Here is a 27,159-nt window from a genome sequence, read left to right as displayed (position 1 = left end):
CTCTGCAGGGGGGCTGGGAGGGGCAGAGAATGCAACGGAATGGGTGGTGGGTGGTTAAGTTGTGGGGAGGGGAGGGGAGATGGGTGGGCAAAGGCAGTCGGGGAAGCAGAAGGTTGTTGTTAGAGTGGCCTAATTCCTTGTTCTCTCCACCCCCCCTCTGGTTTTTGGGGCATTTGGTGCCTCATGAATAATCAACAGCTCAGGATGAATCATCAGCTCGCAGGGCCACACTTGTGAGCACAGCAAGAAGAACATCGACTCTCTCCTGCTTCCCCCTCTCTATCACACACAGACAGCCACTTCCCACCACAAAAGCTGGCAGGAACTGGAAGGTCTCGGCACAATCTGCCCACTCCCCAAGCACGCGTTAAGCTGAGCAGCCAACTGGTATGAACCAAGAGCAGGGTGGAGCAGGAGAGGCCACCCCCAACCAAAAAAAAAAGCCCACCAACATCTCCTTCCCTGTCTCTCTCAAATACACACACACACACACACACACACACACACACCCTGAATACCTGCAAAGGCTGGAAGACCCAGTTGGAAGGCTCAACCACAGTGATTCACCCTCCCTATGCCTCAGTTTCTTCCCTTCCCAAAATGCAAGTGTGGACAGCCTGCTGGGTAGGGTGGCTGTGAGGGCGAAGCTTACAGCTCCAGCTCTGACATGGTACTAGAGAGGGGAACAGACAGCACCATGGACAGCACCTGTCTGCAGTGCTGAGAACAGCTCCTCCAGCCTGTTGGGCTGCCTTGCTCAGGTTTCCCTGATCTGTCAGGACCTCTACTTAGCTGGAGGGGCTTTCCTGGCTCAAGACAGAGCTGCAGGCAAGGCCTCCAGCAAGGAAATGAGCCAGGAGATGCTGTCCTCCCCTCTGTAGAAAACCTAGCAGGCACAAAGAGCAGGAAATGTGGGGTCTGGATGAAGAAGCCCCAGCTGGAAGAGGACCCAAAACCTACAGAGCAGCTGCCAAGATGTGCCACCCTGCCAGCCCGTGCATGTGTTTGTGGTTTTGTTTCCACATACTCTCCAAAGAACCCAAGAAAGAAAATACTTCCGGGAATTTTGCAGAATGTTTGGTGCATGTTATGATCTTTACCTTGCCCACCCCATAACACCCATTTTACAGATGGGGGAACTGAGGTTAAGAGGCTACACCCTGGCTGATTTCCATTCTGAGCCCACTCTGTTGTTCTGCACTGAGAGTGGAATCTCAAAGCAGCCCATTAAAGAAACACAGAAAAGATGAAGTTCAAAAAAGAAAAGAAAAAATGCAGCTACAATATGCAGTGAAATTTTAGGCTGGCAAAAGCTTACGAACAGAAGCTGCCTTATACCAGGGTCAATCCATGAGTGTCTGTTTGCTCCTGCTTTGTAGATGCAGTTATCTGTACAGTGGACGCGTGGGTTGCGAACGTCTGTGCACGTGTGGGTAGCGATTCGGGGCTTCTGCGCAAAGCACGATTTTAGCGCTTCTGCGCATGCAAGATCGCCAAAACCTGGAAATAACCTATTCCAGTACTTCCAGGTTTCGGCAGTAACACAAAAAAACGCAACCTGAAGCGGCTGTAACCCGAGGTATGACTGTATTTGTTCCCTTTTCTTTGAAACAAATTTTATTTCTAAAGCTCTGTACTGCCCACTCTGTTTGGCAGCAGCAGCTCTCCAGGCTTTCAGACACACAGTAGGTTTTCCTATCATCAGCTATCCAATTCTTCTAACAGAAGTTGCTCATGGAGATTAAACCCAGGGCTATCTGTGTGCAAAACCATTTCCTACCACTGAGTTAGGATCCCTCCCCAAAACCCAACTGAACAGGTGGCCAAGGGCCAAACTCAGACACTGAGTGCGTGCTTAACTCTCCCATTGAAAGGAAGCAGGCCCCAAGAAGGTTTGACTCTGGCTAGATCATGAACACAGGTACCTGATGGATTCCAAAGTTCATCCCAGCCCACTGTTGATAGGTGCTTGAGGAGGCAAGGCAAAAGAGAGACAGCAGAACTCAACCCTCCCTTGAAGTCATTGTTAGAAACTTAGGTATATAAGCTAAGTGCCAAATGGCACCCTAAACCTGGGTTATAGTATCCACCTCTACATAGCTCCATCTTTATTTCAGACATCATGATATATCAATATTTCACAATGTTTAGCTAGTGATATACAGTGGTACCTCAGGTTACGAACTTAATTCGTTCTGGAGAGCCGTTCTTAACCTGAAACTGTTCTTAACCTGAAGCACCACTTTAGCTAATGGGGCCTCCTGTGGCTGCTGCTGTGCCACCACTGCACGATTTCTGTTCTCATCCTGAAGCAAGGTTCTTAACCCGAGGTACTATTTCTGGGTTAGTGGAGTCTGTAACCTGAAGCATCTGTAACCTGAAGCGTCTGTAACCCAAGGTACCACTGTATTGCAATATTGAAAACCAGTTATCGCCCAGTCCTAGTCGCCACAATGGAATGTCTATTCACTAGATGACCCTAGAGTTCCTTCTGTGATCTCAAGTACACTGCTTGACTGTAGCTTACTCTTACAACAATTCACTTTTTCCAGTATGCAAGAAGGAGAAACACACACGGAGGGAAGGGAAATGGCTTTAACGAGAGACTAAGGCAGAAGCATTCAAACTGTGGTTGCCAACCTGGCACCCAGAAATCTCCACGTAGTCGCAACTGGACCACGTAAAGTAAAACATGCCTGGCTAGTTTTGACCACTGCTTGAAGTCCCTACTTGGCAGCCAGGCAGAATAATCAATGCAGGGCCCAAAGGTGCTACTACTAGAAACCCTGGTGGGGAAGCAGGCTCTGCTCTCCAGAACACCAAGCTCCAGGCCGCTGGAGCCTTTGCAGCAACTCTAAAGGAGCACCTTGCCTCAAGCCCAGAAGGCAGGGAGCCTGTACAAAGGCTGTTGGTGGGAACCTGCTCCAAGGGCCTCAGCTCCATCAGGATAAGTGACCCTGCCAATGTTGGTGGCTAGGGTGAAACTGCCACAAGAACTCTCTCTGTAAAAATGTTTTAAAATGGTTCTGTGGGATTGGAACAGAGGCTCATCCAGCCCAGAATCCTGCGTCTGATGGTGGTCAGCCTGATGCCTCTGGAAGCTGAGCTGACCTACAGGGAAGAAAAACAAAGGCCTTCTTATGCCTGGCACCTGGGGTTCTGAGGGAGACTATGCCCAAACAGGGTGTCTCACCTCTGTCTAAGCAGTCTCAAATGGATCTGCTCCCCCAGAAACTCATGTGGCCCTTCTAAAAGCTGCACCGGCCATCACAGGTTTTCCATTGGAGACAACCCCTCAGTTACCTCCTAAACTTTCCCCTCCTGAAATCCACAAGCTAGACAGAAGTGCTAGTTCATGGGAAATATCTTAGACATGGGGAGCAATATACAGCATTGGACACGGGAAGGTGGCCTAATACTAGCCCCCCACAACCCTTAACTCCCATCCACTCTAATCAGTGTGGCCATCTTTGCTGAGGCTGATAGCTGTAGGCCAAGCTGACCTGGAGGGCCCCATGTTGGAGAAGGCTGAGATCCAACTAATAAAAATCTCCATCCTTTCAAAGAATTGAATGTAAGACCAAATAAAAGGGTCCCCAAGAGCCCCTCGCTGTCCTCAAGCCTGATTTCTAACACAGTAGGCTCAGATGTGCTGGGGCAATGAAGCCTCTTCCCATGAACTCGTGTGTCTGGGCTCCTCGCTGCAGCCTACTTGGGCCACTGTTGTGCTTTGCACACTTGACAAGAACACATCAGGGATTCATGCAAGACAAAGGTCAGAGGCAAAACTAATCTTTCTATGCCAGGGCTCAATCCTAGAAGGCGCAAAGAAAAACGAATTATTCGCTTTTTTTTTGCAACAGCAACTCAAAGCGACTTAGACTATTTTAAGGCAAAAAGCAGAGAACTCCCACTAAAGACCCATCCTCATGTTGCCACCCTATGGACCTCCCATGGAGGGGGCACAAGAATAAGGATCTCAGATGATGATCACAGGTCGGTTCATATGGGGAGAGGTGGTCCTTGAGGTGTTTGGGTCCTGAGGTGAATAAGGCTTTATAGATAAAGACCAGCACTTTGAATTGTGTATGGGAACTAAAACGTGCAAATTCTCCACTCAGTCATGAAGCTGACTTGGTGAACTTAGGCCAGTGATTCTCATAGGATTTGTTGTGAGGATAAAATGCCAAGGTATGGCAGGGCCACTGAAGGATGCCTTCAGTTTCTTGGAGACAGGAAATTGGCCGGATGCAGCAGGCTCCTCTGATGTACTTAAAGGGTAAAGCAATAATAATAATAAATTCACCAGCCAGCTCTTACATATTCAAAATGAAAAGGCACAGAATGTATTTCCAGGAAAATTTGAGCCCTGACCATTCACTTTTCAGAAGTTAAAAAAACTGAAATGGCACTGATAAGCTGGTGGTCTGCAAGATCTTTTGATCTATCCCACTGCCACCCGCCCTTCCCCTTCATGTCAACTTGGAAGAGAAGCCAACTGTCCACACCAACAAGACCTGGCAACTCTTGATTATACCTTGACCTAACATGAAAGCCAATCCGTAGCCCACCACCCACCCGCCCAGTCACATCCTGCAACATCAGTGGCACAAAACAGCTCTCAAGCAATGCACAACACAAAGACAAAGCAATCTGCTTTCCTGCACACCCCCAACAAAATACAACACATGTCATGTGCATCATGACAACCTGATGTACCCCAAACTTCGTACATTGTGCCCAACATCAACCACACACCATCACCCACAAAGCAAAATCCGGGGGGGGGGGGGAATTCACATTAATGAAACTGCAATTTTGACTGGGATATTCCTAAGCAAGAGGCCACGTCGTGGCACAATTCCCAGTTATTGACAAGCAGGGCCACAAAATCTCAGCAGCCATGTGAGGTTTTTATTATTAAGTTCTGGCCTCCCCGCCCCCCCCCCAAGAAAGCCATTCTTGGCAGGTTCTGCTATCAGTGACTCTAAAGCAGCAAATGTTCCCATGTTTGGAACAGCTGCCTTTGACTTTTCTGTGCTTTTGGAGTTATTTGTAAAGGATTCCAAAATTCTGATGGGAGCCGAAATAATTTGGGAGGAGCGTGGGTGGCAGGGAGAATACAGAGGTATAAAATCCATAGGGGTAAGCGGTCTTAAATCTGCTGCACAAAGAGCAACAGGGAGTTTTATGGCTCAATAAGGCAGGCTGTTGTTTTTGTCAAACTACCATCCAAGCATCATGAAATCAAGAGACAACCCCACTCCATCTCTTCAGCATGATAAATTCAGGGCAAACAGGTCTGCACCACAGCCCCAGATTCCACCAGCACCAGGTCTAAAAGTTCAAGACTCGGGGCCAGTGGCTGGTGAGGAAGCCTCAAGAGTTGCAAATGTCGCTCGTGGCGCCACAAGGATCCTCAGTTTGGAAAGTTCACCCACATCACAGCCAGTCACTTCCTGCTGCCTGGAATTCCTTTGAAAGGCTGAGGGATGAGACATGGCTTACAGCATGTCAGAAAGTCTGGTCCCCATTTCCCTGGACCCAGGATCACCTTTTACTATTTAGCCTTCTCACACTATTTAATGTGAACAGGAAGCCTCTTGTTCCCAGTGTTTGTGAACAATATGTGAATGCTTATAATACGTGAGCAAAGAACCACACCAAGATGTTTCACATACCTGCACAACACAACCAGCGGCAGAAACGCACTACAGACATGCCCTGCTAAGAACACACACAAAGGCCAGCACCTGAATGAGGCACACAAGTGGCAGGCGACACGCTTAACCTTCTGCTGTGAGCAGGCATGCCAAGTTGGACATGCAACGCCATCCCCCCAGCTGGCGCAGGGATCACAGGACTGGATGCTTTACGCCAACGTACGTGGACAATGTCCTCTTTGTAGACCCTCACATGCCATTAGCATGCCAGGCACAAAGAACCCATCCTGGCAAGCACCTCGGGTGTCCCACAAGCTGCCCAAGGGGGCATCTGGGTGCCCCCACAGGTGACTGAACCTCTCCCCTCCCATGCATACAGAGAGCACTTAAGGCCAAATACCCACAGAGGACCAACATCCAGTTCACCTGCCACCCCATTTGCCTCCCCACAGAAATTCAGCCCCAGGCTTCCTTTGCCACCCTTTAAACACAGAATCCACCCCTGCCCCTACAAGGAGGCCCTTGATGGTCACACCAGAGCTGAGGAGGGATGGGTTATAAACTGGAACCAACCCACAAAAGAGATTAAGAGAAGCTGACCCAGGTGAGTCAACACTAAAGGGGGGGGCAACCTTCCCCCCCCCATCGTGTCTTTGTGTATTTGTTGTGAGGGGAGCAACTGAGCACCAATCAGGTTGCTGTGGCGGCCTGGCTATTACATAATGCCAGGGAAGGAGGGGAGAGTTACCTACTTCAGCCCAGGTAGGGAGAGAGAGGAAGCCAAGCACAGCTACATCCTCCCCTTCAACATATACATTTTAAAATAGATATATAAATATATATATACCGTGCATATATATAGAGAGAGAGGGAGAAGTGAGGGAGTTCAAGATTGCTTGGAAACCTTACTCCAGACCTCAGATGCAAAAAGGGGATGGGGAAGAGTGCAAGCTGGACAAACAGCTCAAGTCAAAGGGAAAAGCACTCAGCACATGCCTCTGAACTACCTCTTCCTGCCACCTGGCATCTGCCTGGACCGTCATATTTCACCTGCACTATCTGGGGCTGAGCTTTGAAGGGAGGTTCTGGATTGTACCTGGATACAGATCAAGTCCGGCCACCAGGTGAGCAGAGTTGTGCACCCCCTCCCTCCCCCAGCAAGGAGGCCAGAAGGAAGCAGGCGAAGAAACCAAAGCCTTAGCCCGAGCCCCGGGAGAGAGAAGGCTTCTGCTCCAATAATCCCCACGCCCTGTCCCAGCAGAAACGGGTCCCTTCGCTGCCTTTCAACCCACCCAGCCCACTTGGAGCTGGCTGCCAGACTGCTGGGGGCCGGAGGCCTCCTGGGTCCCAATCCTCAGGCTTGAATCGCTTTTCCCGGACGGAATGAGAAGCAGAGCCCCGGTGAGAGGGCGAGGCGCTTGGCCCACCATCGGGGCGAGGGAGAGATGGAACAAGCCTTTGGCCACTGATCGCCCGCCCCGTCTGGAAAGCAAATGGGCCCAGGATCGCGCACGCGGAAACGGCCCCCGGGGGCGCCTCCCCGGGTGTCCACCGGCCGCCCCATTTTCCCTTGCCTGAACATGGCTGCACCTAGGCTGCGAGCGAACCTCCCCCCGCTTCCCCCGGGGACTTACCGTGCCCGCCGCGGGTGAGGAAGGGCGTGCGGTTGATGGCGATGGGCACGGTGCCGTGCTTGTTGTGGAAGTGGTGCACGTGGTGCGTGGTGCTCAGGCTGGAGGAGACGCGCGCCGCCCCCGCGGGCCCGGCCACGGCCGCCAGCACTAGCAGCAGCGCGGCGCCGGACGCCACCACGTCGGAGCCCCTCCGCGGCCCGGGGGGCGCCATCCGGCCCACCGCCGCCGCCCCGACTAGGGCGCTCCGCTTAAATCCTCGGTGCGGCGGCGGCGGCAGCAGCGGAAGCGGCATCCATGCCACCCCGCCGACGGTCCCCGCCCGCCCCGACGACAGAGCGGGAGGCAGGGAGGGGTCGGGATCCGGGCGGGGGGCAAACAGCACAAGGAAATTCCGCGGGGCGTGTGGCGGTGGGGGGGATGAACCCCCCAAGTCGGCGAAGGGAAACTCCGCGCTCCCACAACGGGGGCGAGGGCGGCTCCAGGCAGCTCCGGCTGTCGGCGGCGAGCAATTCCAGCGGGGAGACGAAGAAGGCCGGGCTGGGCTCCCTCGACGGGCGGGACGCCCCCTCCTCCCCTGCTCACGGCCGCCCCCCCGGCCCGGCAGCCATCAGGAGGTGCAGCGGCGGCATCCCGGCGGGGGCAGCGAAGGGCCGGGGGCCCCCCCGGGAGGAAAAGGAGGAGGCGCCGCTGGCGGGAAAAGAGGCACCATCCAGGGCGGGGGAGGGGGCGAGAGATTTACCGGGGGGAGGGAAAAGAAAGGGTGGGGAGAACAGGCAGGAGGGAAAGCGGGGCTACGGGTCGGGGGCGGGCATCGTGGCGCGGGGGGGGGGGGTGGAAAAGCGAGGAAAAATGAACCCGGGAAGGAGGGGGGGCGGCTAGGCAGGCGGCAGCGGCAAAACCCAGCAATCCGGGGCGGGAGGGCTGTAATCCTTGCGGGGGGGGTCTCCGAGCGGCGCCTCAACCGAAGCGATGCGATCCGTCCCTTCCCTGGCTCCAAAAAACACCAAGCCCCCCAAGCCCCCGTTCCTCGGCTTCGCGGCGCGTCTCTGCTGCAGAGCGGAGGGAAGGCTGGGAGGGGGGGAGGGAGGGAGAAGGAGGGAGGGAGGGGCGGAGGAAGCGCCCAATCGCCGGCCAGGGAGCCCCCGCCCCGAAAGGGAAACAAATGCGCGCGCGCGCCCCCTCCCTCCTCTCGGCGTGCATATTTCGGCACCGGCGGCCCCCCCCCCCCCATATAAAGGATGGGGGGGGGGGAGAGAGAGAAAGGAAAAGATCGTCGGCTAGCTGCTCCCTCCCCCTGCAGGCAGGGGCGGCGCCCCCCCCGCCAAACCCGCACAAAAACAGCAACACGAGTTCTTCCCTCCACCGCTCCCCACCCTGTCGGCGGCCACCTTTGGAGGCGCCCGACCTCCTCGCCCCAACGAGTCGAAGCGCTCCGGTAAAGGAAAGCGCGCAGGGCGCGCAGCGAGGATGGATCGGAAGGTTCGCACCGGGAAGCGGCGGCAGTAGCGCTGTTAACCTCTTCCCTGCCGGTGGTCGGAAGAGGCGACCCTTCCGCGAATAATTTAGCCCAGATGGTCCTTTAAATGGTATAAGAGGGTGGAGGGGGACCCCCGAGTGGGGAAATGCTAAGCTGAGCCACGCACGCGAGACCCCAGCCAATCCACCCCGCTTCTTTGCAGCCCAGAGCTGTCCCCACACACTCTGTGCGGTGGGGGGGGGAGGCTACCCTGCTAGAGCCCCCACGCCCCGCCAGGCCATCGCCGGCTTAGAAACTCGCGTGCCCGGCTGCCAAATGTGTCCGGGAATCGTCTCCGTTTCCAAGCCAGCCGGAGGGGAAGCTTGGGAGACCCGGAAAGGAGCGGGAGGCGGTATAATTTGTCCCAGGCGCGGAAGAACGAATGCCCCTCCTGACCAAAACCTGCATGGAAGCTGGTGGCCTGGTGGAGAAGCCCAGCCTCCTTGGTCTCAAGCGTGGGGAGGAAGAAGCCACTCTGCACATGCTCATGTAACTTGCGTTTGGGAAAGGGCACTCTGCCTATGATTCCAGCAGAGTTGCACCCTAAAGAAAGGGCTGGGCAGGGGTGAGCTGACTGACAAGTAATCCTTGCCAACCAGAGCAACTCTTGCATCCCTATGGGTGGCTTAGTCTGTCTACACACTCCACACCTGGCTTTCACTACCTCTGACCTGCCAAGTATGGTCACCTAAGGTGGCCTAGCAGAGTCCTTATTAACTTGGTTTTTGTTCCTGCCCAGCACTCGAGGGGACGGGGGGACGGGGACACATGATAGTTGCCAAGACCCTGGCAAACTTCAGCATCTTGTTCTCACAGTAGTCTGCCTCAGCCAAGTGCCCATTACTGGAAGCCAGCAAGCTGGATAGCTCAGTTGGCTAGAGCATGGTGCTGATAACGCCAAGGTTGCAGGTTTGATCCCTATAATGGACAGCTCCATATTCCTGCATTGCAGAGGGTTGGGCTGGATGATGCTCAGGGTCCCTTCCAACCCTTCTAAGTCAGCCTTCTAAGCAGGTCCTGAGCGCCTGAGCAGCACTGACTCTTCCTGGGATTCTGAGCAACAGCATTGAGAGCCCAGGCTCCTTCCTTGCAGACCCTCTCAGGTGTAAGATTAGCAAAGGGGGTTTCTTGAGAACTCCTTGAAGTTTGCCAGGTGGCAGCCTGTGCAAGGACATTCTCTGGGCACCAGGTTGTGAAATTCCTTCATTGTGTAGTTTTTGTCGTGGACTGAAGATAAACCTCTTAACCCAGGCCCTTGAAATGGATATACCATACTTTTCCGTGTATAATACTAGGTTTTTTAATTTTAAACTAAGGTTAAAAATCTGGGGGCGTCTTATACACGGATAGTGCATATGCCAACTTTCTAAATTTGGGGTCCCCAAAGGTAGGGGGCATACATGGGGGCGTCTTATACATGGAAAAATACGGTATTTTGGTACTTACTCGACTTTACTGTTTTAAACTACTGTATGTGATCTGGTGGTAAAGGGTTGGTAAGCAATAAATGACTAACAACAATTGTTGCTAGCAGAGCCCTTGTGCTATATAGGGTCGGAATACACATTTCGGATGAGGCCAGGGAAGAATCCCAGCTCCCACCCACCTATACTGCTGTTCTTAACTTCAACCCTGCCTGCCTGGAAAATTGCCTCTCCCTGCTTCTGAACCTGTGGGGTCACTCTGTGATGAAGAAAAGACATGTTGCAAATGCCCAGAGGCATTTTTAAAGCACATTTCAGCCTTACACACAAATTGGGGCTATGCCTTAGTTCATATTCAGCCCTGCCCACATTAGGGAGAAAGTTCCAGCAACTCCTGGCATGCAGAGAATAGAAAGTCTACCAAGAGGAGAGGAAATCTAGGGCTGGGATGAAAAAGATGGAGCAGGGAAAGAGCAGCGTCAGGGAACAAGAAAAGGGAAGGAAGAAGTGTAATTTCTAGGACTGGGCCCCCTAGAACTTCTTCTGATTGCTTCAACTGTTTCTGGTCAATGAACTTTTGGGAACTGGAGGAGGATAAATATGGGGAAATAAATTTAAGAGGAGTAGTAGGGACGCAGGTGGCGCTGTGGGTTAAACCACAGAGCCTAGGACTTGCCGATCAGAAGGTTGGCGGTTCGAATCCCTGTGATGGGGTGAGCTCCCGTTGCTCGGTGCCTGCTCCTGCCAACCTAGCAGTTCGAAAGCACGTCAAAGTGCAAGTAGATAAATAGGTACTGCTCTGGCGGGAAGGTAAACGGTGTTTCCGTGCGCTGCTCTGGTTTGCCAGAAGTGGCTTAGTCATGCTGGCCACATGACCTGGAAGCTGTATGCCGGCTACCTCAGCCAATAAAGCGAGATGAGCGCCGCAACCCCAGAGTTGGTCACGACTGGACCTAATGGCCAGGGGTCCCTTTACCTTTACTAATAGTACCACTATGGGAAGTAACAGAACCATTCTATCCTGCCTTGGTCAGACCATACCTGGAATACTGTGTCCAGTTCTGGGTAAAACCATTTAAGAAAGATATTGACAAGTTGGAATGTGTGCAGAGGAGGGCCAAGATGATCAAGGGTCTGGAAAGCAAGCCTTATGAGGAACAGTTGAGGGAGCTTGGTATGTTTGGCCTGGGAAAAGGGAGACTGAGAGGAGATATGACAGCCATCTTCAAATATCTAAAGGACTGTCACATGGAAGAGGGAGCAAGTTTCCTTTCTCCTGCTCTGGAGGGTGGGGCTTGATCCAATGGCTTCAAGTTACAAGAAAGGAGATTCTGACTCAACATCAGGATGAACTTTCTGACAGTAAGAGCTGTTTGACAGTGGAACAGACTCCCTCGGGAGGTGATGGACTCTCCTTCTCTTGGAAGTTTTTAAGCAGAGGTTGGATGTCCATCTGTCATGGATGCTTTAGTTAAGATTCTTGCATTGAAGGGGGTTGTACTAGGTGGCCCTTGGGGTCCCTTCCAACTCTACAATTCTATTGCTTCCTTTAGATATGATTTGGGGTTGGGTTCATGACTGGGGTAATTGAAAGAGAGATGAACAGATCTGGAGCAGAATCTCTTTGGAAATTAACAGGAAAGAGGGAGTAAACAAATAAAAGAAGAACCGATTTTAGAGTGATCCGGCTGTGAGGGTAACTGAAAAATGTGCGCAAAGTAACTGAAAAATTCATCTGTGGATATTTGGATGGGGAATGAGTTGGTGTGCCTACTGTGACCTTTACATTCTACATTTGCATCTATACATATAAATTAGCATAAGCAAATTTTATCCTATGGGCCTAATGCATTGAAACTTTTGAATATCTAACAAGGCCTCTGTAGGGAAGGCCTGTCATATAGCACCACAACCACCATTCTGTTCTGGCACTGATTTGATTTTTGCACCAGAAATGATGTATCTGAAGCCACTTTGAGCCACCACTAAACTGCAAAACCGTTGCACCTCTGAGCTCAGGAGGGGCAATGCTTGTTTTGCTGTGATGTCTCTCATGCACACCTGCCAGGTCTTGCATGAATACAGAGCATTCACCCCACAACCCATGGCTGGCACAACTGGGTGTGGGGAGGCTGGAAGTTGCAATTGGCAGCCTATATCTGCCGAGACACCTCTGCCCCACCTCAAAGGGCCACCCTCTGAGGACAGTGATGAAGTAGGACTGAATCTGAAAAATTACTGGTGTGCTCTTGCCTCTGTTTGCTTCTGTAGGCAGGGGGAGAGGCTTGGGAAAGCCCCCTGGAGCAGCAGTCACAGCTTGGTGGATGTGCTCGGGTCCTGGGAGCGAAGCCATTGCTGTGACTAGCCATTGTACCAACCCAAACAGATCTGCACAAAAGAGGCTCTTTCGCCTCCAGGTTTGCTTGCTCTACTGCAAAGGTTGCTCTACTGAAGTTCAGATAAAGTGGGTCTTGGATTTCCCAGGGAGTGGTAGGGGCAGCCATTTCCCCTGCTCACAGCCACCTGTCCTGGAGCCTTCCCAGGAGTAACCCTGGTCTCTTTTCACAGCCTAGCCTTGGGATTTCTGCCCCCTCTCCATTCAGCAAAATCCACAGGGATGCCTGGCAGTTCTGGGATGGACATTCTCCCTAATGGATCTGCCTCTGAGCTCACTTTCCCTTGGGGCTGTAAATCTCCCTCCATGAGCTCATACAGTATGATGTCATTGGCACAAGTGTGCAGGGAAGGGAGCCAAAGGGAGAGAGGGTCTCTGTATGAGGGTCGTGGCCATAAAGCACCATTTCCCATCCTGCCCTACACGCCAGGATGCTGAACAAGTCCTGTATGTCTCTGAGAGCATGCAAAACCTCTCATCACTGCTAGCCAGAGCTTGCTCTCCAGAACTTAGGGATCAGAGGTCAAGCTTTTCAGACCTGGCAGCAAAAGCCTTTCAGCTTAAGCACCTCCTTCATTTCTTCCTTCTGAGAACTAAGAGCCCAAGTCAGGATCCCTTGGTTCTTGGCAGTTTGGGGAATGAATCAGGATTTGGAAGGGGGAAGGCGGGGGCGGGGGCTCTTTCCTATCTCTCCCTGATGCCTTCCTCTCTCCCAAGCACACCCTCACCCTCCCAGTACCATGCAATGTTTGGAAGATGAGCACCAAAGCCTGGATTGCAACCTGTTTGTGAGCTATAAATACAAGCGGGTGGGAGACGGATGGAATGACAGACTGGGTGGGTGTCTGTGTGGGGGCGAGGAAGGAGCTAAAGTGGAAACCAGCTAAAAGGAGAAAACCACCTCCTAGCAGCAGCCAAAGCTCAGGCAGCAATGGCAAAGAGGACTAATTTTGGCACAGGCCTCTTTTCTGCCAAAGATCTCTGGGCAGGTGTGTGGGGTGGGGGGTCCTAACACATCACCTTTTGCAAGCCCTGGCCCATGAGTGGATCTCCTGGGGAGGGTGTGCGCGCCGTAGTTCTGAGCATAGGTATTGCAGGTTTCAGGTTCAATCCCTGCTACCTCCACCAATATTTTTTTAAAACCCCCAAAACAGATGATAGAAAAGACCTTTCTCTGCCTGAGACCCTGCCTGGAGAGCAGATGTCAGCCAGAGCAGGCAATGCTGGTCTAGACTGCGGCACAAAACCATTTTTTTCATTCCTGCCACATTTTGTTGGGGACCACAGGCCAGTGGTGGGCAGTTTGCCCCCTTTTCTTTCTCCACTCCCTCCTTAGCACTCATACAAACTACCCATGAGCCATTGGATGCCTCTCCTCCTGCACAGATGAACAAAGAGTTTGAGCTAGTTGGAAGCAGCTTATTATATTCCAGGTTACTGATCAGTGTGGAAAGGTTGTGCTCCTGGGCACGTGGAGGAGGACCCATATGAGCTGACCTCCAACCCCTTCATGCTAATCCCTGAGGGCTTCTTGCCCATCTCTCCTTCATTTGAACAGTTTGGGTTGCTTTCCTCCTTTTCCCTCCTCCCTCCCCCAAATCTCTCTTTGTGTATGTGGGGTTGGGGGTGGGTTACTAGTTTAGGAATATGTTACAACTGCCCTTGATGAGACTCAACTACCCTTCATGAACAAGTCACTTACTGTCTCCTGGCTTCAGTTCTACTGTCCGCAAAACTGGGTAGGAACACCTTTTCTCTCTTGGTGTGGTTGCAAAACCATCAAAATACTCTGTACAAAAGGTTAAGGCTCCTGTCCTCAAACTACACTTAAAGAGGTATAATACCACTTTGAACAGTCATGGCTTCCCTTAAAGGTTCCTAGGAAATGTAGATTGTTACGGGTGCTGAGAATTGCTAGGAGACCCCTGCTCCCCTTCCAGGGTGGTTTAACAATGCATTCCTCTTCTCAGGGAATTCTGGGAATCGTAGCCCTATGAGGGGAATAGGGGTCTCCTAGCAATCTGTTCTGCCTCCATGGACCATGGAGGATATACTCTGCCCCTGTGGTCAGGGGCAGCAGTGCTTCTGAATGCCAGTTGCTGGAGGGGAGAATGTGCTTGTGCCCGGGTCCTGTTTGTAGGTTTCCCATAGTGGGCATCTGGTCGGCCACTGCAAGAAGAGGATGATGAGCTAGATGGGCCCCTTTGGCCTGGACCAGCCTTGGGTCACTTCTTCTAATATTCTTCTATTCTAATAGCCCTGTGTGAATGCAGGAGCTGCTGTTTGTAGGAGCACAAAAACACAGGAGTGTGAGTTAAAAGGTAAAAGATAAAGGGACCCCTGACCATTAGGTCCAGTCGTGGCCGACTCTGGGGTTGCGGCGCTCATCTCGCTTTATTGGCCGAGGGAGCTGGTGTACAGCTTCCGGATCATGTGGCCAGCATGACTAAGCCGCTTCTGGCGAACCAGAGCAGCACATGGAAACACCGTTTACCTTCCTGCCAGAGCGGTACCTATTTATCTACTTGCACTTTGACGTGCTTTCGAACTGCTAGGTTGGCAGGAGCAGGGACAAAGTAGCTCCTCCTCCCTGCATTGCCTGCCTGTGACTGGGTTTGTTTTTACCCATGGCTGCTCAAAGAGCTCAAAGGCAGGTCACGTTCAGGCTTGGGCAGGGTGTCTTCTTTGCTTTTTAATAGAACCCCCAGATCCACCAAAAGTAGCCAGGTGTGGAATAATGTCTTGGGAATGGGAATTCTTAAAATTCCACATGGTTGGGCTGGGCACAGCTCAACTAAGCATTTCTTCTCAGCACCACAACTGAGTTCACAATGCTTCAAGACAAAAACCCATTCCTAATCACTACCGCCCAGTTTTGCTTCAGCAGCCTGATTTTTGTGTGGTGTTTTCGTTAAACAATTGAGAGTCAGAAGCTGCCTTATGCAGAGTCTTAGAACAATGGTCCATCTAGCTCAATATTGACTACACTGACGGGCAGCAGCTCTCCAGGGTTTCAGATAGGGGATATTCCCAGTTCTACCTGGAGAGTCCAGTGCAGACTGAACCTGGGTGCTTCACCCATAAGCTATGGCTCTTCTATTCCACCCCCTCCATGCAAAAAAGAAAAGAAAAGAAAAGAAAAGAAAGATAATTCAGACATCTGCCTTCTCCCATAGTTGATCTAGATCTCTCTGAAATGTGTTCAGCAGTATATGAGGACAAGGTGGAAGAAGTTGTGGCGGGTGTTGAAAAAGGTGATGGGAAGTGTTTGGGCAGAGTTCTTTGGGGGAAATGGCTGAGCAGGGAGAAGAGGCTACATCTCAAAACCTCTGCTGTGCTGTTGTGGAAGAGGATGAGGAAGGCAACTACAACAGAAGGGGGTGAAAGGGTTTGGGGTTTTTTTTAATGCTGAGCTGAATTTAGAAGAACAGAGTTGTCAACTAGCAGGAGGGTGGGGGGGGGGTGAAACGACCAAAACACTCAGCCTCTCCCGTTCCTTGAACAGTTGAACAGCAGAGATCAGCAAGCAAAGCTTCTCACCATATGGAGATCAGCAAGCGATTAGCCACTAACATCTGATGCGTGGCACGGCTGTGGTGGCTTCTAACAGTTAACAACCCCGGGTGAATGCACCTGCCCTCAACCCCATCCAGCCTCTCCACAGACCCACTAACTGGGGCACTCAGGCCTCCTACGCCCACCCCACCAGCCTGACCCACAGCTAGAGCCCTTCTGCAGAGATGGAGAAGGTTTAGATGCCAGGGGCTGCCCTTTGGATAAAACAGACAAAGATGTCCAGCCCCTTATTGTGATTCAACACTCACCCCCCACCTCCAGGCTCAGTTTGAACTACCAAGGATTGTCCTGTATGCGAGGATTTGGCCCTGGATCAAGAATAAATAATATAAGAGGCATTCTGAGCATGTGAAGTGTGCCTCTACACAAACCACCCTCCCCACAGCACTGAGGAAGGGGTGGAGGGCAGGCCATCCAAGCAGGTCTAAAACAACCTATGGCCCAGGGCAACTAACAAGGTGAGGGTGGGGAACCTCCAACTTGCACCCCAGCCTCATGTCTGGAAAGGGCAAAGCAGGCCCACAGCAGAATCCAAGGAGCCCTTTCAGAAGAGACTCTCTCTCACCATCTCACTTTTGCTGTGATCCTCTGAAGGAAGAACTGAAAAGAGAGAGAGGAAGAGAGAAGCGACAGACAAAAGCCTCGCAGGGAAGTTCAAGTGCCCAGGCAAGAGAGTCCCAGAAGGCAGAGGGCCCTACCTGAGACAGCAGGGGGGGAGCTCTGGAACAGGGGTGGTGGGAATGGAAAGGACAGGTGCCACCTTGGCAATGGAACCAGGGCCAGGAGGTGGGTGTCAGATGTCAGCCCCCCACCCCACTGCACTGTTCTGCCACTAAGAGACGGAAGAGGAGCCTCGGCTAGCAGGCAGGGCATCTGGGTTGCCTCCCTATCAGTGCTGTGTTCAAGATATGAAGTACTGACAGTGCTCTGGAACATGTGCAAAGTTCTTTCCCCTCACCACTGAAATACAACTACAGGGGGAAGAGGAAGGGGTTTACTTTGTTCATGTTTAGAACCTAAGCTTTTGGTTTTTTAGTGTCAAGACTTAACATCCAGCGCACACAAATTATCAACAGATGCCAGAGTTTTCTTGAGCATATGCAGAGTGCCTTTCCTTTGATGCCACTAAGGTGTGGAACTGCCTCTCAAATCTGGGTTATCTTCTCTCCAAGTCATGGGGCATGACCTGTGCCCTAGAAACTTCACTCCATAGATTAAGCCCTGCCCGCCCCCCAGCTCTGAGAGGGGAGTGGGGGCCAACATACCCAGGAGGGCAGGGGGTGGCGATGACGCCAGGAGTGCCCTTCCCTGGCTATGGCAAAGCTGCCTTCCTCCGACTCCTTTGCCACTCAAACAAACCTTTCCAGTTTATTAGGCTCGTGAAAGCTTTCTATGGACGTGGCTGCATCCATTTATTGGGGGGGGGGAGAAGCAGCTACATGAAGTGACATTTCATTAGAATACAAACCAGGGTGAGGAGCCCTCAAGCCAGTGTCCCCCTCCCTCCCAGACGCCCATATCAGCCAAGAAAACCCAGTGCTTAATGAAATTCTAATATCCCCTAATGGGTTCCTAATCTCCAACCCCAGTGGCCCCCCTTCCGTGTCCCATCCCTGCGCCTGACATTTCTCTGGCCTGGTGTGGGAAGATAATAGAGAGACGGAGCTGGCAGGCGGATGGCAGCGGTGATGGGGCGTGTGTGCGTGTGTGAGCATCCAAGTGTGGGCACCACACTGCTCTTGCCCAGAGTCTGGGGCTGGCTGCGGGGCACTGCCAAGACTGGGGTTGCCCAGCTGCCAGAATTCTGTCTCCAGGGAAACCTGCACAGAGGCTGGTTCTCGCCATGCCACTCCGTGCATGGGCAGGTGCTCTTTTTTTTCCTTCCCCGCCCCAACCGCATTGTGCAAATCGGCCATTGGCCCGTGTGCCACTCGGGCAGACAAGCATCATGGGCTGGCCCCCAATGAGGACTAGTTAGTTAGTTTTGGGGACTTGCTCGCTCATGCAAGATTGAAAGTGGGGAGAACGATACTGCTGCTGCTGCTGCTGCTGCCACCCTGGGGGGTCTCTTCCTACCATGTCTTTGGTCTTGGATGCACCAAGATTGCAAACCGTGTCCAGGTGCCATGTGTGCACCCTACTGTCGCTGCCTCCAAAGGCAGCACCCACAATTTTGTCAGTGGGGACCTGCAAAGCGACTTTCACACCAGCATCTCCGCAGGGAGACTCACTCCACCAGCCGCACTCCTGTGCCACACAGAAGGAGGGTGAGAGCAACACCTCACCCACAGACTGTGCAGAGTGCCAGGCAGAGCTGAGAGCAGGCCGCTGTCGAGGGAGGAGGGACACCTGAAGGGTCCAGTGGAGATGGGGGGAGGGACACACAAGGGGATACAGAAGGAGTCATAACTACTGGGATCTGTCATTGTCTGAAGGAGCTGGTAGGGGGTAAAGCTGCTCTCCCCCCTCCCCACGACAAAATCTGCAAACCCCCTCCCCTCTTCCTTTCTCCCTGCATGTGGCCAGCATATACAGCGAGCAGCCAAAGCCATTCAGCGGGTACCAGCTGCTTCCTGCCAGATGTTATCACAGCCCCCTCCGGTGCCCATCTTGAGCCCTGCGTTCTGCTGGGGCAAGAGGAGGCAAGGGGCGGACCCCCCCCCCACCGTGTGGCTCCATGAATCGAGTACTGAGCTTGGATCTGGGCTTGCTGTGTTACCTTCAAACCTCAGTTCCCCACCTGTAAAACAGGAGCAGTGGCTGTATCATCCAGAAAGTGAGCACAGTGAAAATGTAAAGAAGATGAGTCACGTTTTTTTCTGCAAGTGTACATGGAAATTGCTATCTGTCCTAACTAACTGAGAACTAGAATCAAAGCTCTTTCACCCACAGAACTTGTTGCAGGAGGGAAAATGTAGGCCAGAGGCTTTGACATCCAGAGGGGGCTCCTTCACACTTCCGTTTGCCCCACTGCTTTCCCCCAGAAAAACCCGTGGTTTAATGCTGAATCGTAACAAATGGCAATCGGGTTTTCTGCAGATTGCCATTTGTTCCAATTCAGTTCTAAAAAGTGGGTTTTGCTGGGGGAAAGCAGTGGGGTGAATGGAAGTGTGGACAAGCCCCCTCCTTAGATTCTCCCAGATGTCAAGGCTTGTGGCCTACATTTTCCCTCTTGCAACCAGTTTTGCGGGTGAAAGAACATCAGGGCAAAGGCAAAACGGCTCAGACAATTGCCTAGAAAGTACAGGATAAGCGGCAAACATAAACACCAGGAAGATCCAACAGTGAGGAAATATTGGTTAAAACAGTGGCAATAAAACAGCCGTAAACGCTATCTTAGCGCAACTGTGTGCCTCAGACTAAAGCCTTCTTGGATTTTTTTTGTTTTGTTATCTTGCCTCAAAGAGGGCATCACAGAGCAGGAGAAGATCCAAAAAGTAGGGCAACTCAGTGGGACCGTCACAGTAGGTGTTTGGGGCAGGAGGTGCCTAAGACTCCCTCAAGAGAACAAGCAGAAGGGGGCCCCAAAGGCAGCAAGGCCTTTATTTTGAAATAAATGAATCAATAAAGTCATCATTGCCTAAAAAAACCCCTTCCCACGTAAGATCACTAAGTCCAGAGTCCAAAATGACCTAAGAGCACCACCCCTAAGGTAACTGAGCACAATGGAATGGGAGAGGAATGACACAAGAGGTTTTCTGGAGTATGGACGGCATATTCCCCCCCCCCCAAACACTAGAACCTGGGGTTAATTGGCTAAGCAGGTTTGGTGGTCAGTTTAGGGGAGAAATAAAGAAGTATTCCATGTGGCACGTGACTTGACTTGGGGACTTGAAACAGGTTTGGACTACTAACTCAAAATGGTTAAAAAAAAGTCCACTGGGGAAGTTCCCAGAGAATGGCTCCCCAAGAAGGAGAAGGGAATGTCCCTTGCTGGCACAGCAGCTGCTTGGTTTGCAGAAGCCCTCATTCCACCCACAATCCCCAGCAGCATCTCTCAGAAGTGCTGGAGGTTTCCTATCTGAAACCCTGGAGAGCCAGGCCCAAGGATTGAGCCGGCTTGCTTGTAACGTAAACCACAAGCAAGATGGGTCCCATTTGACTACCGCCTGTCAGTAAGAGAGTGCTGGGGTAGATGGATCTGTGGCTTGACCCAACACAGGGACTCTTATGCTCTGTTGAAATGTTTGCCCCGTGACCTCCGCAGACTCCCACCCACCACTTGCCCCCAGCAGAAAGACTAGATGGCACCTGCAGTAGGCGTTGATCCATTTGGGCGGATGGGGTACTGTCCCACTAACCTCAGCCTGCCTGGTAGAGCATGAGACTCTTAATCTCAGGGTTGTGGGTTCGAGCCCCACATTGGACAAAAAGATTCCTGCACTGCAGGAGGTTGGACATGGTCTCTTCCGACTCTACAATTCTACAAGCCACTTCAGGGGGTTGGCACTGCCTTCCTCCTCCATGCCACCTTTGTAGAATTCAAAGTGGGACAGCTAGAAGGAGTTGGCTCCGCCTTTCATTGGCTCTGGGCCCACCACCTGTTTGGGCTCCCTGCCTTTTCCCACATAAGCATCTGTCACCACTGGATGCTAGGTTCAAGGAATGTCACCCTTCTTTTGCCATGGCACCCACACCCACAAGATCTTTGTGTTTCCACTCATGCGATCAAACTGGGGGCAGCATCCTCATCCCGGCCGCCCAGCCTTCAAGACGGCTTATTTTGAGAATGTGTCCTTGCGGACGACTGGGTGGTCCTTGTCTGGCTTGTGCAATGAGGGTGAAGGGGAGGGCAGAGCTGGACTTCCCCTTGTACCTGCATCCTCGACGCAACACACAGAGGAATGCAAGGAAGGTGAGCGTAATTAAGGGTGACACCTTTACTATTTCGCTTTGTTTTCCATCTCCCAGCTCCCGTACACAATTTCATTATGCCAACGTAATTTTAATTTTATGTCAGATTTTAATATTGCCTGCAAAATGTTTTTCCCCTTAACCCCCCCCCCCCAATTCTCTCTGCTTCCTTGCTTGCTTTCAGACCCCACCCCCTGCCCGCTTTTCTGCTGGAATCTGCCAGGCCAGGCAAAGGCCTTAATAACAGCCTCAAGACACTTTAATTTGCAGCTTTTAAAAGCCATGTCATCTCTCCTTTAATTTTAGCACCAGGGGTTGCAAATCAGCTACTCTGTCCTGCCTGATTCCCACCCACAGTCTCAGCCCCCTCCCCCCACCCACATAAGCAGAGGCGCGCGCACACACACACACACACACACACACACACACACACACACTCCCCCAACCCCGGCCCCTTTGCAGAACAAGCTCCATGTGCCCCAAATCTAGAGAACTTTCCATCTTGCAAGCCACACCTTTTTCAATCTGAGGGCCACACTCTCTCATAGGCAACCTTCTGGGGGGCACATGGTAAAGTGGAACCAGAGGTAAAAGTGGGTGGAGCAAGAGACTCTTTGCTTTGTCCATTCCAGCCACGCAAAAATCAAGTTTCTTCACACACACACACCCTCTGTCCTTCCTCCAACCGGGAAGCAAGCTGCATTATCACAGTTCAAGGACACCAGTCGGGCAGGCAAAAGCACTGGAGGATGGGGCATAGCAGGGTGTCCGGCTTGGAGGAGTCCTGAGAGCCAGACTGAGGGGGCTTCAGCGCCTCAGTGTAGTTGCTGGACATCAGCAGGTTCCCCACCCTTGAATTATATTCCCACCCCATAAAATTAAAACTCAGTCGTGCAATCTGGTAATACTGAGGCTCAACCCTGGAACCTGACAAAGGAGAGTTCCTCTGAGCATGTACCGAGCGCCTGTATGAGATAAAAGGGTTCATCTATGGGGCTTCCTCCCTTTAGAAACAAACCACAAACACATTGTTCGTGCAGGTTGCGTTGGCACCCACCTCTCCCTGAATCAGAGAAAAGCCTGGTTCATTAAGTGGGCTGTGATTGCTATGCAGAAAGCCTTCCAACCTGCCTTGATTATTCAGGCTGAAGGGGTGTCAGAAGGTTTCCCCTGAAGTGAGTCACACCCAGCGCTGCACGGGGGCGGGGCGGGGAAGGTGAGCCTAGTGGGCTGAGAGGCACGTTCTGGAGGGGGGGAGCACCCCAAAGAACCCTGAGGTTGCTTGCCTTTGATTCTGCCTTTGGCCCAGCCCTGCTAGGCTGGCTGCTACACACACACACACACACACACACACACACACACACACACACACTTGTCATTCCTCCAGACTGACAAGGACACTGGAGGTCTCCAGTGCAATGTTTCTGTTCAAAAGGGAAAGGGTTCCTGCAAAAGCCACCCTTTGCTTTTCACACAAGAGCACCATAGATTCATGAGAAAGGAGCCAGAGAAAAGAGCCCCATTTTCAAATGCCAAGGGCAGGCTGGAAAGGTTGACGGTAAACAAAGAGGAGGGGATGTGCAGTGCATGTTTAGGTAGAAAGGGTGGGGGGCTCAGTCTCTCTCTCTCTCTCTCTCTCTCTCTCTCACACACACACACACACACACCCCTCTTTGGAAAGGAGGGAGACCATCATGCACCCTAGAGATGGGAGCCGCCCCCTGCATGCTGCAGCCGCCCTGCTCACAGCAGTCTCTACCCACTCGGACGCCCTGCAGGGACCTGCTCCTGCTCCGGCCCCAGCTAATGGCTCTAAAGCACAAGGCAGGCGCATCACCGATGCTGAAGTTGTGCGCTTCGGGTGCCCCCTTTTACTGAGGGGCCAGAACCCTGCCTGGCCTCTCTAATCAGAAGACCATTAACAATCTGACTAATGGGAGGAAGCAGCCACCCCCCATGTCCTAATTGGCCTGGACACACAACCTCACAAGACCAAACACGCACACACACGTTCTTCCACTTCCCATCAACCTTTTTAATCAGGGCTTTGGAGAACATATTCTCTCATACGCCTCAGCCAAGTGTTGAATCCTCCTCCTCCTCCAAATTGGATAGCTCAGTTGGTTAGAGCGTGGTGCTGATAACGCCAAGGTTGCAGGTTCAATCCTCACATGGGACTGCTGCATACTCCCGTGTTGCAGGGATCTGGGCTAAATGAACCTCAGGGTCCCTTCCAACTCTACAATTCCATGACTGGGAGTGGGCTGAGAGTGAGAAAGGAAGTCACATTTGCACTAAGGTAGCCATTTGCATATTGTCCCCAAAGAAGGGAGATGCATCAGCAGCAGAAATATTTAGCTTGCACCACAGAGGTGCGGGAGGAGAGGCTTTGGTGCCCCCTGTCTGCTCAGTCTGCTGCTACCCTGGTGCTCACAGGCAATTTCAAGCCCCCCCCCCCTTCAGGGTTGTCTTTCAACCAGACTTGGACTGGACAGTCCTTCAAACAGGGCTGCCCTCTGTAAAGCAGGGCACTTGGCCATCCTGGAAAGTGGGGAAGCTCATCCTGAAATCGCCAACCACAAAGGGTGCTGGGAGGTCTTGGGCCAGTCATTCTCACATACACTTTCTCTCTGCATCTTACCTACCTCGCAGGACCATGGAGAGGATGAAACGGCTCAAGTCCCTACTAAGCCACTCCTTGTCTTTCTGCCTACCCTAACTTACAGGGTCGTTGTGAATATGTAAGAGGGGAAAAGAGAGCCCTGTATGCTGCCTTGAGCTTCTAGGAGGAAAAGTGGACTAGAGATGTAATACGTGGCAAAACTAATACCATGCACTTTAATATTTACCACAAGGTCAACTCCCAGCCTGGAGGGCTGATGGTCTGATCCTCCAAGCCAATTTTTCTCCTCACATGCCCCCTCCAAAATCAAAAACCTAGAGCAACACTGAGATCATAGGGGGGTGATAGAGAGGTCGAAGCCCCCTCCCCCAAACCCAGGGTCCTACGGGGTGGTGGTGGTGCAAATTGCGCTGCCTTCCCCCAAGGCCATCACATCAATCATTTGATGATTAGGGTGGGCATGCCTGTGTGAGAGAGTGTAGGGAAACCACAGTCACTGCTGCCCCCTGAGGATTGGCCAAAGCTGGGTGCTGCGGTCAGGTCAAGTAACAGGAGCCACCTCCAACTCACAGCCATGTTCCTATTTAGAACAAACTTGCCCAACTTTGCTCGGACAGAGTCCAGCTTTTTAGCTGGGCTTTTACAGATGGCCAGGCACAAGGGGCTGGGGAAGTAGTTCAGGGACTGGATGAGACAGGGATGTTTTTTGAAGCAAATGAGGCATCTAGACTGCGGGGAGGGGAGAGGAAGGAGAGACAGAGACAGAGCAGGGCTGCCTGTGAGTCTGTTAATCTCAGAAAGGCTGGCCAGGGCCAGCTACAGCCATTGGCATGTTTGGGGGGAGGGAGGGGAAGAATGCATTCTGCACATGGCCAGAGACACACCCTTGTCCTGTTCTAGGCCAGAAAACAGACACTGGGCTGCGCTGCCTCGTTAAATTCTGCTTTCACAATCTGAAGCCTAGTGGAAGAAGCCCAGGTTGGAGACATGAGCCACCTCTGGGGTGCCGTTGGAGAAGGGAAGGCTGCTGGGACGATGATGACTGATTCACAGTCAGCCAAGAAAGGAGGAGGAGGAAAGGCTTCTGCTGCAAGCAGGCAGTCTGCGAATAGTCTGCCTTAACTTGTGAACAGGGTTTCTTGCCGCGTTGGGCCGTATTTCTCAGCTCGCTGTGTAAATCTACCAGCACTGGCTATTTATGGCCTCCTTTCTGATTTATAATAAGACTGGCCTTCATGTTGCGACAGCCAGGAGCTTAGCAAACTGGCGGAAGCAGGAAGAGGGAAGAAGCGGTGTGGGGAGGGGGATGTGCTGCTGGTGCCAGGTGTGGAAATAAATGGCTCTTCTGATATCGGGGTGCCCAGGTGCCCTGCTTTAGGAAGGGCAGTCCTCGCTCGGCCCAAGTCTTATGAATTTTTTTTTGGGGGGGGGGGAGCTTGAATGCTTATCAATGGTGAGCACCACCTGTACAGTGGGCTGGGCAGGCACACAGCTCACCTGGCCGTTGTCTGCCCCATTGTGATGAGATATATTCATCTTTCTGTTTCAAATACAGCAATCACTCCTGTATTTGCATCCTGGTTCAGTTCTGGGGGGCAGATGTGGCCCTCTGGGCCTCCCCCCTAAGCGCTCCTCAAGTGCCTTTTTCGTGGATAGAATGATGTCCTGAAACTGGGACAAGGCCTTTGACCAGAGGGGTGTGTGTATGCCAGAGATGGGCAGGGTCAGGGCAGCTTCCTGGCTCTCTGGCTCATCAGTACAGCACTGTCACCCTGCATGTGCTCAGAGGCACTTCAGATGACCCCCTGGTGTTGTAACCAGGAAAAAGTATTCTGGACACTCACTATCCAGCCACAGGGCCCTGAACCCATCACAGCAACTTCTTTAAATACAGGGCAATAGTGTTTGTGGTGGGGGGGGAGAGGAGAATGACCCTTGTCCCCTTCCTCTCTAGCACGCTTCAGGGGACTGGCTTAATAGAGCCTTGTTAGAGACTCCTTGGACCTCGTTAGCCAGCCCCTTGCCTCATTAAAATGGATTGGGCTGTCAGCCCCAATATGCAAGTGGTTTCATCAACTGCAGGGCGCAGAGGTGGTGGTGGGGGGGGGAAGGAGGGCTCAGCGGGGAGGGGGAACAGAAACACGCACCCAAGGGACTCCTGAGATAGTAAGGAAAAAACCCCAACCTTGCTTCCTGGGATTTGGAGAGAGTGTCCTCCACACCCATTACCTCTTGATTTATCCCAGTCCATGTTTGCAATGAGACCTCTTCTGGGGCTCAGGCAGGGTCCCTAAAACTGAAATGCAGCCTCCTCTGGGGAGGTGCACATGGAGCAGAACACCCCTGGCCCCCCAGAGAGGAGCATGTAGCGCCTTTCTCTTGACAGGTGCTCTGTGCTTCAGCAGGAAGACATTCAAAAGTTAAAGTGTTGGCTAGCATGGGGGAACATCGCAACTGGGGGTGTGTTCCTGTTGAACGTCTAGTTGCCAAATTGGGTGTGAGAAATGCAGAACCTCTGCCCATGAGTAGTAACAGAACAGAGCTCATCTCACCCCTTTCCCACCTCTGACCAGTTTGGAAAACTGAGCAGGCAGCTCAAGTAGGAGCTTCAGAGGTGGGGGAATGAACAGAGAAAGGCTGACCCCAAGATAAGAAGACTCAGTGGGTTGGGGGGCTCTGGACTCTGAGCAACATCAGTACCACCTGCAAACTTTCTCTGGCCTCTTCCTCCCTTCTGAAGTGCAGCAGAGAAGAAAGCCTTTCCTGTGGTGGCTCCTTGCATTCTGGAATGCCTTCCCCTTAGAAGGCCCGCCTGGAGCCTTCCTTACTTTACATTTAGGCACCAGGCCAAGGCATTTCTACTTTCCCAGTCTTTTTAAAGAACTGCTAATACAGTATGAGTTTGACTTTACCACCTCTTTAAACTAGCCATTACATCTTTCAATTGGCTGCTTTGATTTGATGTACTGTATTAGTTTGTATGCTTTTAAAAGTACTATTATAATTTTATATTGTGCTTTTGCTTCTTACCATTGTGCTAGCCAGCCTGGGAAAAGACCACCTATACTAAAGGTGCAAGATGTATATTTCAGATGTGGATAAGGGAAGATAGGTAACTATTCCCACCTCATATTCACAGAATCTAACCAAAAGCAGCAAAAAATTCCTTCCATTTCCAATGTTCAGGCTGTTGCGCTGTTCCTTGTGTGTGCACATGTGTGCGTTTGTGTATCACAAGTCTCAAGGGAACCAAATCTCTCCAGTGAGGACTGAGCATGTTCTCTGCCCACAGAATGCTAAGTAAATGTTGTGGTGTGTGCGCGGCTTTTTGTGGGTAGAGAATTTGAGGGCTCTGTCAAAAATGCCAAGGTGGGAAGACCTCCTACCTGGGGCCTGGGAGGGAAATGTGTTGCATGGTGCTTAGAGTGATTGGACTAAGACTGAGTAGAGTCAACTCCCCACTCAGCCATGAAG

The 27,159-nt window shown here is 52.1% G+C and overlaps 1 protein-coding gene across 34 annotated transcripts in view; it reads right to left on the bottom strand.

The window, feature by feature from the left end:
• The window catches only part of NRXN2 (neurexin 2), a 355,281-nt gene that overhangs the window by 123,780 nt on the left and 204,342 nt on the right, over positions 1 to 27,159 (bottom strand). The window contains exon 1 of one of the 34 annotated variants that reach the window (XM_080985846.1): positions 7,298 to 8,073. The exons of 31 other annotated variants lie outside the window; for them this stretch is intronic. In XM_080985846.1, the coding sequence (XP_080841972.1) occupies positions 7,298 to 7,589 (292 nt within the window). In that variant the 5' untranslated portion in view covers positions 7,590 to 8,073. Of the gene's footprint in view, positions 1 to 7,297; positions 8,074 to 27,159 lie in introns of those variants that run through there. 2 more of the 34 variants (XM_080985847.1, XM_080985845.1) reach the window with 2 other exon arrangements.

This window comes from Podarcis pityusensis (genome assembly GCF_964106645.2).
Source record: "Podarcis pityusensis genome assembly, chromosome: 16".
Classification (NCBI taxonomy): Eukaryota; Metazoa; Chordata; class Lepidosauria; order Squamata; family Lacertidae; genus Podarcis; species Podarcis pityusensis.
The sequence above is the reverse complement of the archived record's forward strand: the minus strand, read 5'-3'. Positions and strand labels throughout refer to the sequence as shown.